General features: G+C 45.4%; 1 protein-coding gene across 2 annotated transcripts in view; it reads left to right on the top strand.

The window, feature by feature from the left end:
* Window positions 1-690: 690 nt before the first annotated feature.
* The window catches only part of COP8 (Proteasome component (PCI) domain protein), a 37528-nt gene continuing 22886 nt past the window's right edge, over window positions 691-15332 (top strand). Inside the window, exons 1-6 of one of the 2 annotated variants that reach the window (XM_087395944.1) lie at window positions 691-923; window positions 1328-1479; window positions 11670-11773; window positions 11997-12057; window positions 12281-12373; window positions 12702-12802. In XM_087395944.1, the coding sequence (XP_087252070.1) occupies window positions 782-923; window positions 1328-1479; window positions 11670-11773; window positions 11997-12057; window positions 12281-12373; window positions 12702-12802 (653 nt within the window). In that variant the 5' untranslated portion in view covers window positions 691-781. The remainder of the gene's footprint in view (window positions 924-1327; window positions 1480-11669; window positions 11774-11996; window positions 12058-12280; window positions 12374-12701; window positions 12803-15332) is intronic. The other variant, XM_087395936.1, reaches the window with a different exon arrangement.

The following is a 15332-nucleotide window of genomic DNA, read 5'->3' as shown; positions in this document are numbered from 1 at the left end:
GAATAGCACACACCATTCGCAAATCCCAAGGACTGACTATGGAGTGAGTGGCTTTCTCACCCAAGAAAGTACGTGGTCACCGACTAGCTTACATTGCCATATCACGTGTTAAAAAGATTGAGAATCTTTACTTGTTGGAACCAATACAAAAGGGACAACTTTCATGTTGACAAAGGTGTCCAACAAGAAAAACAGAGACTTAACAACACAAAAATGGTACACAATAAAAGAACAAATGCCAAAATCAATATACTACTTTCTTGAACCTCTTAGAAGACATAACATAAATCAAAACAAGAAAAATATAGTCCTCGGTGACTTCAACATCCATATGAATAATACAACAACCTCCTCAACAAAGCTACAAAACATTATGCACAAATACAATTTCCACGTGCATATCACTATCCCTACCATAATATACGGTAGCATTTTGGATCACATCTGAGCGAACAAACCCTTGGATGAGACCTCAACAAGAACGTTGTTTGCTTACTGGATTGACCACTCCATTACTTACACATCTACATACACTTGTAAAGTACATGCCACAAATCCCTAACGTCATGACATTTTCATTGGCAGGGCCTCTCTGGCTTACCACTATAATGGAAGACCATTATTGGGTTAAGGCTGGGTTTGCTTAAGCGAGACTAAAGTCAATCGAGATTAATCAAGTGTCTTAAAACTATCGAGCGCCATAGCGAGAGTTCCTTGTTCGCTATCGCCATAGCCGGAGCTCAGCCAGGTTCTTTGTTCTCGATCCATCGACTCCTTCTTCATGGCGGCCGACATCGAGGGCGCTCTCCATACTGCTGCTTCCATCTCCGATCAGCGCCAAAAAATCGAGCAATATAAGCTTCTCCTCTCTTCAATCATCTCCACCAACAATGTTGCCCATGCCAAGGCTTTCATCGACCACAGTAAGATTTTTGCCTTCACGCGTTTTAAACCTTCGTGGCTTCCTGGAATTACCATGCTCAGTTCATGCTGAAAATCATCATAAGATAGGTTGAAGGACACCATGGTAGCTGTGGGTCTTTCTTCGGGTTCCTACAATCGCATGCGGAGGTCCGTTCATGTTTAAATCTCGAAGAGAACAGGGATCAGTTCCTATCAGATTGAATTGCTGCTTCCTGTTCCCTATTCTTTGAAATGTGCTACGATATTTCTCTCACAATTTGAAAGTAGGGACGACCTAATACATACAGAATTTTCGCTCTGCGAGTCTCCGTGTTTTAGCAGAGGTCGCATGGCAGTGAAGCTAACCTACGCCACCTCTTTCAGCTTTATCGGATTACTTATGCTCCTATTTCGCCCATTGCAGTGGTCTCAGATGAGGTCCCTTTGGTCGCATCCCGTCAGCTTCTCCAGACTTTTGCTCAGGATCTAGTGAAATTAGAGCCAGAAGCTCACAAAGATGTCGCTCAGTATGCTTTGGCACAAATTCAACCTCGAGTGGTTTCTTTTGAAGAACAGGTGCGTTATTGCCGTTCGTGTGCTCCCTCCGCAGCTTTGGTGCCCCTTTTTTATTATTTGATCGTTTTACAAATGGTTCCGTCTTAGTGTATGGTCTAATTTATAGTGTTCTCCTTTCTCGTTGAATATCTAATAATACCAGAGATTCTGGTTTCTGCGCCATTCCATGTCATTGTTCTGCTGTGAATGAAGTTTTGGCCTCTCAAAATTGCCGTGACCATTGCGACATTCAAAGTAGCGAGGTAATAAAATGCTACACCGTTGTAGCAATGCAGATGTAAAAGACTTTATGTAACACACCATCCCTAGTAAGTGGACCTTGCCAACGAGCTAAATGTGGGTCACTGTGCAACTTTGTCATCTCATAGTGCGGATTTTCTACAACCCAGGTTTTTGCTCTTCAGATCTCTTCATATGAAAAAGCCTCCAAAACTCTGGGCCTCACACCAGAGCGGAGTTTCTTCATTACTTTTCTTGTATTATAGCCCTTTTGAAGAAGTGATAAGATAAAAGCAAGTGGACCTTCAACTGCAAATCCTCACAGTTAGACTGGTTGCTTCCAAAAGAGCTAGGGGTACAATATATCTATATCAATATCTATATCTATTCTTGGAGGGTTCTACTGGATTGAGATGGCACTATCAGCCACAATCCTTTCTTTTTGGCTCAAGCTTTTCATGCATTGCATGGTGTATCCAGTATGGAGCTTGCTCTAATGGTTTTCTTTAATACTTAATAGAAGTCTCTTTTTGCAAAAAAAAATCTATATCTATATATATCTATATATACAGATCTTCACGAAATTTTGTGTGGAATCAGCTACAAGAGAAAAGAAAAGCTGATTTGATGCTTTGGATGTGTGTATATCAGCTTTAGCCTCCTTGTCATGTCATGTTAGTTGCCTACAAGGTGCTTTTGCACTGTGGTTTTGCATGTTTGCTTGCAAGCCAGCTTCATGGCTATCAATGGTATAGTGAAACACCGGTACAATGCTATCCTCTATGCACAAGCTACCTGGCAACATAATTAGAGGTTAGAACACAAACACAGGGACACACATGTGTAGGCTAGTGTGTCACCATCCAACCACAGAGCCTCGCAAAGTATCACCCCTGAGCTAGAGAGCATGCAACCTGTGACCAGTAAACTCGCAGCTAAGACTACGTGTCCCATACCATGCAGTCTCATGTGCACAGCGATGTCGTTAGGGGGACATAGGCTTTGATAGACTCCATCCTTGCTGGGTATTCTCAGGAGGCCCCACTCCCAAGAATGTCCCACATGAGCTAAGGCTCACACTTCTATGGGCAGAGGGTGTCCTCGGTGTCTCAACCCTAAGACTACCCTAATTGTACTAAAGGTACGTCATGTCCTAACTGTTTCAATGTCGGAGAAATCAATACTTGTGATCAGCATAAAATCGTGCTCTATCTTGAGTATGCTTTCCCTTGCAAATTGCAAGTTGCAACATATCTTGTTGCTGTTGCAATGACTCAGCAGCAGTGTCAACCTCGACTTTTGGCAAGCCACCTACCCATGGGGCTCTAGGTTGGTATCCACATCAGTATGAATGCACTGATTTGGGTGGCCAAACGCTTAGCACTATTACAAGCAAACTCCAAAGGAAGATATTCTTCCCAATGAGATTGCCTCCAGGAGACATAAGCTCCTGGGCAACTTCAGATTATGATCTATTTTCTCAGTCTGTCCATCAGATTCAAGATCATCAGTCAAACTCATACGGAGCCGAGTGTTTGATGTTTCTCAAAAAATGCTTAGTAAACTTAGCATCTCTTTCACTAACTATTTCAGCCGGCAAGCCATACATGTAAAACAACTTTTCAACGAACAGGTGGGCAAGCTGAGTGGCTCAAATGTCTCTCTTGTGGAAATGAATTGTGGCAATTTGGTGAGTCGCTCAACAGTTACCCAAATTGCATCATGCCCAAGAGATGTTCATGGTAATCCTACCACAGTGTTGGAGGTCAACATCTCCTGATGTCACCTTAGAGAGAGAGGGCCTTGATCGTGGGTGTGACTGCCCAGCGAGGGAGGGTAGCATAGAGAGAGAGGGCCTGTGTTGTGGGTATGCCCACCCCCCTGAGAGGAGGACTTGATAGCTTTCCTGCATGCTTTTCTGGTCCATGCATTGCCACGATGGCCATGGAGGCTCCCGGGAGGGGTGCGGGACTGTCTGGGCAGATATGTCCTGTTGTGCAGCCATGGGTTTAGGTGCCCTGTAGAGCAGAGGGTGGAGGTCGGCCACCTTGGCTGGTCTCAGCCCCTTATAGGCTAGGGGAGAGCCTCCCCTTTATAGGGCTGTGGGCAGCGCTAGGGCTGGGTCGTCCCGTCTAGATCAACTGACCAGGCAGGGGGGGCTGCCTTATATAGGCCCCCCATTCTCCTTGTTTTGCACCACCTAAAGGAGCAGCATAGCACTGCAGTCCACTGCCTTGTGGAGCAGCATAGTCTGCCTTGGTGAGCAGTGTTAGGGCAGAGCTGTGGAGCAGTTCTTCCACTCTCCGAGCCTCCCGTTTTCTTGGTTGTTGAGCTGTTTGTCTGAGCTCCTGAGCAGCCTGTTGGCTCCGAGGTTTTCCCCTAGTTGTAGCGGGGTTTTCTCCAGAGATCACTGCTGGTATTGTGATAATTCTTTCTATCTTAAATGGTGCGTTGCCCTAATCAGCTAGATTTAGATTTGGATGCGTGTTGGGGAGAGACTAACATGAAAACGTTTAGACTTCACAAGCAGTTGTAGCTTGATTGAAGAGATTTTGGACTACCTTTTGATTAGCCTTCTCCTTTAGTGCTAGCCTTCGTCATGGCTGAGTCTGCCCTTCACCTCTGGAGTGCCGACAGAAACTCAGTACGAATACTTTGTATAAATGGATGCTCAAGTATGTGTGGGTGTGTGGATTTGTATGTGTGAGAGCATATTTTTATACTATGGTCTACACCCACTGTTGGGCGCTGATGACGTCAGTGGGGATGTCATAGTAGCTAGTCCCTGCCATGATGGAGTTTATGGTTTTCAACCTTGTGAGTGACTATCATGAGATTGAAATTGCACTATGTTGTGTTTTTAAAGGATGAGTTTGGGAATGTTCTTGGATTCATTCAGGTATATCACTTACAGTTCTCTTGTGCCTCTCTCTCTTGCTCTCCCTCTCTCTCTCTCTCTCTCTCTCTCTCTCTCTCTCTCTCTCTCTCTCCCTCCCTCCCGCGTTCATTTCTGCTGCACTTCTCACACAAAGTCTCTGGAAATACTCTGCCATTTCTTCCCAGGTGTCTCTAAAGGATGTAATAGGCCACCATGTCTCAAGCGCTCGGCTTTATCGACTCGGAACTGTTGGATATAGTTCGACATCAACCTTGAGCTTAGGACAAAAGAAGGTTCTTTTGACTACATCCAAAGCTCTTTGTACCCTTGAGTGTCTAGTATTGGGACACTCAAACAACATACAATGTCTTGTATCTCTCATCCCGATGCACAGACCAGCAAACCTTTTTGAGTGGAATACTCTTTAATTTTGCTACTAAGAGGGGCATTCCATCCCACACGTTTGAAAGAAATCATCCTTGGGATGAAGGCGCCTGTAAGAGAGTCATACATGTTGAATATGGGCCTAACAGCCTTGGTACCCCCCTCATGTGGCTTGATTAATTTTAAGGGTAATGGGCTCTCTTGTGTGTTGCGTGACACATGTACAATAGGGAGATTAGTCCCATAGTCATAAGTGCACTTGTGGGGGCCTTGTATGTATATGGGCCTAACACCTTTGGTACCCCCCTCATGTGGCTTGATTAATTTTAAGGGTAATGGGCTCTCTTGTGTGTTGCGTGACACATGTACAATAGGGAGATTAGTCCCATAATCATAAGTGCACTTGTGGGGGCCTTGTATGCATGGCCTTGGTTGAAGACCTCGGTCGACCTTTTGGGGTGTAAGGAGGTGCGGCTACACGGCGGTATGGGACCCGCACCTAGCGCATGGTTACCATGTGACTCACTCTGTAAGAGCTAACAATACAAGTAATCTCTGTGAAGCAAAGTTGATTCCTCTACCAATTTTGGTCAAGGCATCTACTACCTTGTTGGTAGATCCTTCTCGATGATAAATCTTGAAGTCAAATTATTGCATAAGCTCCAACCACCAGGTCTTCTTGTCCCATAGCTTAGAAGTATGCAAAAGTAGATCCATGTAGATAATGTCTTCACTTTTTTAATGCATGAATAATAGCATGTAGCTCTTTTTCATGCATTTGCCACTTATACTGTGGCTCAATTAGCTTTTTGCTTTCAAAAGGTACCGGTCTACCTTCTTGGAAAAATGCTGCACCAATAGCATCCATGATGAGCTGATGTAACCTCATGTTTCAATTGCTTGGAGCGCGCATCAAGCTCCTTAGTCCACACAATCTACTAGTAATTGTTGTATTTCTCTTTTTCCACCCTTTAGACAAGTCTAATAGGGGTAATGCTGTCTTAGCATAATTTCAGATGAAGGTTTACAAATCCCAAAAAGGATTAAAATAGGCCACTCACATACTTTCTCATAGTCAATATGGGATACCATTTATTGAAAGGATGTGTCAGAGGTATGTGAGTTCATGTTTCAAGAATTCATATTTGCTCGATGGGATTATTGAGAAGTTTTCATCACTAAATTCCCAAGAAATAACACTTGTTGGCCCAGCTGTTTGATATACTTTGTTGGATGCAAAGCATCAAGCGCATGACGAGCCTTATCAAAGGCTCTATGAGCATAGTGTTGAAGCTAGAACTAGCCATGATTAAGTAACACTCGGACAAGTATTATTCTCTTTGCTAAAAAAATATTGTAATTTTCACAAAAAATTAAACTTGAACTTCTTATGGACAAAAAAAACTATGGAAACATAACACACCAAGCATCAAAACATGATGTCGGTCTAAGGGACACTACCAATACATGCGTTGCCCATGGGATTATTGAGAAGTTTTCATCACTAGATTCCCAAGAAGTAACACTTGTTGGAGGTGAGCCCCCAACTGTTTGATAGACTTTGTTGGATGCAAAGCATCAAGCACATGACGAGCCTAATCAAAGGCTCTATGAGCATATTGTTGAAGCTAGAACTAGCCATAATTGAGTAACACCTGGACAAGGATTATTCTCTTTGCTAAAAAATTATTGTGTATTTGTTAATTTCTACAAGAAATTAAACGTGAACCTCTTATGGACAACGAAACTATGAAAACATAACCCTCCAACACCAAAACACGACATCGTTCGAGGACACTACCAATACATGCATTGCCCTTTCAGCTAGATTGTCTAAGCATTTTTTTGCTTAGATGCTCGTTTGGGAGAGACTAAAATGAAATCGTATAGCGTTTACTAGTAGTTTTGGTTGAATGAAGAGAATGTGGACTTATTTTTTATTAGCCTTTTCCTTTAGAGCTAGCCGTTGTCATGGCTGAGTTTGCCCTTCACCTTCGGAGTGCTGATAGAAACTTAGTATGAAGACCTTTGTATAAATATATGCTCAAGTATGTGTGGGTATGTAACATGCGGGGACTAACTGTGCGGAATTTAGATGAACATACATGTAGGAGAACTCAAGCATGAGAGATTAGAGATCTTCCTAATCATAGTTACAAAAATGAGCTGAATATTCCCCCCTAACTGCGATTGAGAGAGAGGGAGCTATGTTGCTGAAACTGCTGGCTGAAATGCACTGGGAGCTGAATGCTGAAATGAGGGGCAAACAGCCCCTTATATAGGGCTGCTACATGGGCCGACTTGGTCCCTGTTGAAGGCTGCCCTTGGACAACCTAGTGGCCTGCCAATTGGTTGCCAGTTGCCCCAAAAGGGCTTGCAATTTTGCTGTGATTTGATGGCTGTACAGCTAGTTGTCACTGCCACCGAACTGCTCCGCTGTGGCTTGTGACTTTGAGAACTGGGAATGGACCCCTGTAGCTCGTGCCTAACTTGTCCCTGGACTAGGGCTCACAATGGGGTCACAGCGTACGGCAAATGGGTCAAACTGTGTGTCACAATGCTCCCTAGTGTAGGGGTGCATGTGGCATTCTCTCCTGCCTAAATTCTGGATGATGATAGCTGCTGAGGTTCTGAGTGAATCTGCCAAGCGAATGCGATCTTGATCACCACCAACTAAAATTTGACTGTCCTCTTAAAGAGCTGGGGAATAACAGTCTGGCACTGGGACTGATTCGGTACCGCTCCAAGAGGCGGAGGAACGAATTCTCTGCTATGATAATGCGGCGGGTCAATAAAAACTCCCGAGAACCGGCAATGCCACGAAGACTGGAAGCCGAATTGCTGAGGCCAGTCGTCCCACCATGCTACTACTGCGAACTCCTGATCTTCTGTGGTATGCACTCTGATAGGCTCTTGGAAATATGAATTGCATGTGAATTGCTGAGGACTGACTGGGCTGTTGTTGTGGAGGCATTGCATTGTGGAAGTCCAATGGCATGAAACTAGCTACCAACTGTCGGCATGCATTTTCCTCACTGCAGAAGATCCACTGACATAGAAATGCTGGTGCTACTCCAGGAACTGCTGGGGTGATGATAAAGCCGTTGAAGCTAGGCAACCAAAACTGAAAACCTGGTAACTCCAGAATACTCACATGCACACCTAGAAAGTGTGGTACTGCTGTCTGCATGATTGCAGTGTTGGAAAGGTCACCTCCCCATCTGTAAGCCCCCAAATGAGGAGAGCATGGGGGGGGTGAACCTAGGGTTTGAGTGTCTGTCACATGGGCATCTGATTGGATGTCATGTGGGCAAGAATCAAAGAGATGGTGGGTACCTGGAGCTAGGATGGATCTGCAGTAGCAAAAGGCGAAGCAGTAGCCAGCACAAGGAACCCGTACGGCACAGGACACGTGGCCGGGAAGAGGGCCTGGTAGAGGCACAGACATTGCAGGGAGTGCAGGCCCAGATCTGCAGCAGGAAAAGTGGCTGTCAGTGGGCAGGAAACAGGCCTTTTATAGGCTGGATATATGCCTTGAAAGGAGGGCCAAAGGGCCCTGGAAGTTTGGGCCAGAAAGCCCTGGGTTGTGTGCCTTATAGGGCTGGACCAGCCACAGACTGGTCGGCCAGTCTGTACCAGGCTGGTCGGTTTTTATCAGCCCCCCCTGGGGCCTATATAAAGAGGGCATTCAGGCCTCATTTCATTATCACTTGCAGCAGCAATTCCAGAGCAGAAAGGAGCAGCAGGCAGCCACCCTCTGGACCTACATTCATGAGGATAGAGAGGTGCTAGCAGGGCTGCAGACTTAGCCAGGAGGCTGCCCATCTAGGCTGGTTTCCAGACAGCAAGGTGGAGAGGATCATTCTAGACAGAAAGTTTACTTACGCTCGAGGTGGAGCACGCGGACTCTAGTCTAGAGATAGCCAGCAGATAGGAGAAGGACTTCGTGGTAAGATCAGAGGACCACACCATTGGTGGGACTCTGGATCTGTCACTCTTGTATTGTGTCCATAGTTGTGGACAGAAATATATTATTTGGTGGTTTCTCTATCTAGTTTGGTTCATTGTCTATTGATGAGTCGGCACACCTATTGAATGCACATAAGTAAAGAAGTTTGTGATTCCACACCCACACCGCACACTGTGTGAGCTCCTTGGCATTATTTCCGCTGCGTGTACCCTCTGTTGGGTCATTTCTAACATGCAGTAAGGGAAAGCTGGAATACACGTGCCTCCTCTATTGGCGTGATAATTGATGAGGGTAAAAACTCTGCCACCTCTTGGAATCTGGAATTGTGGAGGTAAATGTTTATCGAAGAACTTGCATGATGCCATAAACTCCGAAAACTATAGCTGACTCTCTGAGAAACTCTGAGAGGTGGTATTATGCATGTCTCCTCAAGGAGCTGAGAGGTGATTGGCATTGTAGAGCACCCCTCCAAGGAGTGGACTGTACTGGCTGCTCTTGAAGGAAGGGAGGAGCTTCTGGGCACCCCTTTAAATCAACTGACTGGGATGCTGCCTGAAAGAACTGTGAGATGTCTGGAACTGCTGGAGAACACCTTGTCTACAATGAATGACTGATATGCCTCTTGAAAGGACTGAGAGATTGATGCTTCCTGAATTGAGCCCGTTCCTTTGAGGTACTGAGGAAGGACCAAGGCTGATGAGCACCCCTCTGATGAATCGACCGATTTGCTGTCATCACCAAGGGAACTGCGGGTGTAGACCAGTCTTCACTGGTACTGCTGGTGGCTCTGATCTGATGGAGAGGACACTGTATGATTAATCTCCTGGAGTGCAAACACAATAATGGGAAGGCCTCGCCAACCTCTCTGCTAACTAGTATTGCAACTGCTGCCTCCCTAAAGAAGTGAGGAAGGAGAGCTGCAGAGGGAACCGCATGACTATCCTCATGGACTGCAGAGGAATCATCAACCTCCGTATTGCTGATAGCTACACCTGTGACTCCAACGATGAGGGTACTCCCTCCTACTAGGCCTCCGGCAAATTCCTGAGACGCCTTCTCTTGCTGAGCATCAAGGCCAACGGGATTGGAAACTGAGCCCACTATTCTTGAACACTTCTGCTGAGAAGGTGAAATGTTAGTCATGCCGACTAAAGCTGATGTGGCCAACAGAGTTGATGAAGAGGCTTGATGGATGGGAGACCCATCACCCTTGTCTATTGCATCTGGGGTGTCCCCTTGGGTGGAAGCCCCAAGAGAACAAACTATGCGAGCTAGACAAACCCGTCCGGTGGTGGACCCAAGAGGCTCATCTTTTGCAACTGCTTAAGGGATGGAAGGCCCATCCTTGATAATTGTGAAAAGTATTTGCTACCCTGATAAGCTGATCCAGCGGGCTGAGCTCCCAGGGTGGAAGACCCAGAGGTACGAACTGGACATGTTAAAGCTGATCCAACGAACTGCGCTCCAGAGCTGGAAGACCCAAATGAACGAACTAGACATGATAAAGCTAGTGGACAAGTAAAAGACCCATCCGATGTAATTGTACGAACTGAATGATCCCCTCAGGTGGGAACTCCAAGAGAATAAATTGCTGAAGCTGGATGATCCCCATGGGTGGTAGACCCAAGAGTCTCATCATTTGGGCGTGCTGCATGAGCTGAGCTGGCCCCAGGTATGGAAGACCCCTCAGAGCTGGTTGTGGAAATGTTTGCACTACCCTTATGGGTGGTAGACCGTGGGGCATTGCATGGAGCTACTGTGGAAATCAAATGGTCCCCTGAACTGGTAGATGCAAGGGAAGCCACTGTCTAAGGTGCTACAAACTATGCTCGGAGATGGAAGACTCTCGAGCTGATAAAGGACGGCCTGCTGATGAAGAACTGTCTGTGGGTATGAGTGATATGATAAGATTGAAACTGGACTGTGTTGTGTTTTTAGAGGATGAGTTAGGGCATGTTCCTGGATTCATATAGATATAGAAAAGCCTTCCACAAATTCAGCTTCCTTGCATCTTAAACCAAGTTTTTTAAGAATCAATCTTGACTATCGGTTCACACATTGTAGACGCAAATGGATGAATAACAATAAACCTTGCATAGATTTTCACACAGAGAATCCACACATATGTGAATAATACATCCCTGTTTTACTTAAGCACATCATAGCCTCTCGAATGATTTATGATTGTATAAACCTGCACAGGTTTCCAAACAAATGTATATTATAGATCCTTGGTTGTCCTAAACGGCCTCTCTAAAAGCTTATGTGAACGTATCCATTTGAGAACATGCTACGTCCTAATGGGAATGTAACACTTCGTTTATTCAACAAGTACTCACGTCAACTCATATATAGAAGCATCATACCAGGCCTGTGTTCTGACAGAAATAGGAGGATATTAGAATCCTAGGCTCTCAGGGTGGCAGTGTTTTGTTCTGTAGGCTTTCAATGCAGTTTCTGCTTAGGTGTACTTGGGCAGGTGTGAACGAATTCTTGCTTTCAGGAAAAATAGCTAATTAAAGTGCTTTGGATTTGAGGGCAAGATGTTCCTGCTCTACTGTAGCGATCGATTCCACCTATTTCTTAGTCACATGGTCTAGTTAGGTGATCATTTACTATGAGCGTCAGCTCCTTGGTTGTTATAGAGCAAGGTATTTCAGTTTATTTTATTCATTGCCATGCACAGAATTATTTTAGGGGTTTCCAAGTATACTTATTAAATGCTCAGTAGCAATACAGGTATCTGTGATTCGTGAGGGATTGGCAGAGCTTTATGTCAATGAAGAACAATGGTCGAAAGCTGCACAGATGCTTAGTGGCATTGATTTGGACTCAGGAATCAGGTTAGTTTGGATATGCTCTCATGTATTTTGTAGAATATTAATAGGCTGATCAGAGGATGGATCAATAAATTTTTGGCTTGAAATTTGCAAAGTTGCTTCTCAATGGAGAGTTACAGAACCAAGAAATTGAAATGAGACCATAATGAACTTTTGAGCATGCTTGATAGAGCTGCATTAAACCAGTTCAAGAATTTCAATTGACGTATCTGTTACAATTCTGCAGGATGTTGGATGATACATACAAGCTTTCTAAATGTGTGAAAATTGCTCTTTTATACCTCGAGGTAGCACATTCTTTTGCTGCTTCATTTATACAAAGAAATATGTTTGATTGACGCTCCCTTGTAGCACAGGACAATTGTTTTCTTGGTGTCATTGTTTACATTATGTGTGAATTTCTAACTTGTTGTGGTAGCATCCTGTGACTTGAGTAATGCTTTATTTTTAAGACATGTCCTGAAAGCTTGCCTCTGCTGTATTTATTTATCAATGAGAGATGCATTTCAGGATGATGATGCAGTAAATGCAGAAACTTTTATCAAGAAAGCCTCTTTTTTGGTTAATAACACCAAAGATGAGGCTCTAAATCTCCAGTATAAGGTGTGTTTCTGATCTGCATTATTATTGATGACGAAATCTTGTTATGTAGGCCTTTGCATGGATATGCATTTGTGCATCTGAAGATGTAGACCTGCCTTGGGGATTTGGGTTTCTTGTTCTCCTTCTGGATAATGAAGTTGATGGTTTCAATCTTATAAGTGTGTATCAGGATTCATGAGATTAAAACTTACCTTTTGTTTTCTGTCAGAAAATGAATCAGGCAATGTGCCTCAATTTATCTATACTATGCATGGTTGCTGTAGGTGCTCTGTAATGTGTTGTCACCTCTTAAAAATGATATACACATGCTTATTGAACTATTTGACAGGTTTGCTATGCTCGTATCTTGGATCTGAAGCGGAAATTCCTTGAGGCGGCCCTTCGATATTACGAGTTTTCACAGCTTGAGAAGCGAGAGTTTGAAGGGAGGTTTGTCATCCTTCATTTCACTGTGATGAGTACGCTATAATTGGACATCTGCACACTGCCCAGTTTTCTTGATTATCACAAGTAACTAGTGTTCTTACTCAGCAGCAGATCTTATCTATTTATTTATTTATTTCGCAAGAAGAGATTTCTATAAAATATAAAAAAACCAGAGTAACTCCTGTGATCATCAACAACATCCCATATGGTAGGTACACATAATCAGTGTGAAAATGAGATTGGCGCAGCCAAGTCAGGTGCCTAAAAATGTCATGAAGGGCCTGTGGGGTGTCTATAAAAATACGGTCCTGACAGTGTGAGCCAGGTGATGGATCTCCATGTGAATATATCACCTCTCCAAATCCTGGCAAACAAGTAAGCAATGCCATGCCAGACTCTGTGGGCCTACGTGCAACTCCATAAGCAATGCTGTATGGTTCAACCATTGTGAGGCCTCGTGGGCATGGGGGATGTGCTCCAAGTACTCTGTCCAAAGTTTCATTGGTAGGTCACCATGCTGAATAACCAGGAAAACCTGGAGATTTGTCTCCTCCTGTGGGATCTCCAGTGACGTCGTTAGAAGTAGGTCTGTAGGGAACAGGTGATATCATGTCTCTTCCAGTGTGCTCTCCTAGTAGGTTTCTACTGCATATTCTGGAGCTGTGATTGCATGACATTCTTGATTGTATTGCTGAAGAATGATAGGGTCCTGAATGGGATTCCGCATCAGTCCTCCACTCTTCTTGGGTCCATGGTAAATGCTGAAGGGGCCAGCTGCCATATAACCAGGATTGCCATAGATGAAAGAAGAATGGGGATCTATATACCAGCGGACCTCACTGTTTGAAAGGTCACCTCCCCATCTGTAAGCCCCCAAATGAGGAGAGCGTGGGGGAGGGAGACCTAGGGCAGGATGTGCCCAAGAGGAAAAGAAGAGAGGGGACTGCCACATGGGCAGCACCTCACATCAAAGAACATGGAAGGTACCCGGAGCTAGGATGGATCTGCATGGCGCTGACATCAGCAGTGTACGGAATTGTACGGCGCTGGAGAAGAGCCTGGCAGAGGGCAGAACCAGCAGGACAGAAAGGCGCTGACATGGCAGGTCAAGAGCGCAGGTGTACGGGGCTGCATGGGGCCTGGTAGAGCAGCAAATGGGGCTGTCAGTGGGCAGTGGCATTTAAATAGGCTGGGCCCCTGCCTTGATTGGAGGGCCAAAAGCGCTAAAAGTGTGGGCCATAAAGGCCTAGTTTTGTGAGCCCTTAAAGGGCTGTTTTGGGGCAGACTGGTCGGCCCAAACAGACCAGCCAGTCGGCCCATTTAGGGCTGGCTGGTCGGTTAGTTCAAGGGGCCCTTGGGGCCTAAAAAAGGAGAGGCTTGTGGCCTCATTTCTCATCCAGCAACCAGCATTCGAGGAGGCAGAAAGGAGCAGCAGGAAGCCACCCTCTGGACCTATATCCAGGAGGTGAGAGGGTGCTTGAAGGGCTGCAGACTTAGCCAGGATGTACCCTGTGTTGGGTATTTTTCTAACACTCACTCTATCCAACAACCTTGCTGGTGTGAAAACAGCATCGTGGATGGCTCTTGAGTAGTCTCCAACTCTCTTGGACTGCATCGAGAACTGTATCACCTTCCTGGTCCCAAAGAATGAACATAACCTGTAGGGGATCTCCTGTGCCATAGAATTTCCCCACCAATGGGTGCATTTCTGTCTCCCTGTCTGGGTGGCCCTCTATATCTTCATCCCGAGAGATGGCTGTATCAATCTGTGGGGTGCAGGCACCAGCGCCTAGAAGCTCCTGAGTGATGAAGTCCCTATGGGTGAAGGCAACTCTCCAGGTACTGCTCTCTTCCACATGTAGCCTGAATAACCCAAAGAACGGTCTCTCATTCCAAATGGCATCCTTGGACATAATGGGCTGCATGTCAATCTCATCCTGAGTCTGTGGCATGGCCCATGTAAGTGAGCATCTGATTTGGCGCCATGAGAGTCACTCGTGGATGTGATTGTGATTGAGAGTGGAGGTGCAGCCTCCACGTATATAGCCCAAGCAAGGGCTAGGCAGAGTTACCAGCCCTGGACCTAGACTGCTGACCCAGCCGACCTGTAGCCAACCGTAGATCGACTAGAACAGCTGATGGCCATGCGGCTGATGCCACGTCATCAATCAACTATGCCACGTGGATGCGCTTTCACTGCTCCATTTGGTGGCCATTCTGCCACACATTCTACCTTCTGATTGCCAGATGCCACATCATCTTCTCAGTTAAAATATATGAGGCTGTATGATCTTTCCCATGGATAGCAGAGAATTGTCCCAACATGTAGCCTCCTCCATCATGGAGATGGGAGGCTGATCCTTGATCCATCTGCATCCCTTCTTCACCTGTGCTACCATGCTCCTAGCTTCTCCCTATGAGGGAGCTTTACAGGTGGGCAACTAGGGCATGGTAAACGCTGACGGGGAGTGGAGCATTGATCATCCGACATACGCTTCTAAGCCTTTTTGCTCAGACATACTCATTTGGGGGA

The sequence above is a fragment of the Dipteris shenzhenensis genome, chromosome 2, assembly GCF_047967505.1.
Source record: "Dipteris shenzhenensis isolate YYH24624 ecotype China chromosome 2, Dip_SZ_1.0, whole genome shotgun sequence".
Lineage (NCBI taxonomy): Eukaryota > Viridiplantae > Streptophyta > Polypodiopsida > Gleicheniales > Dipteridaceae > Dipteris > Dipteris shenzhenensis.
This window is presented reverse-complemented; position numbering and strand designations above follow the sequence as displayed.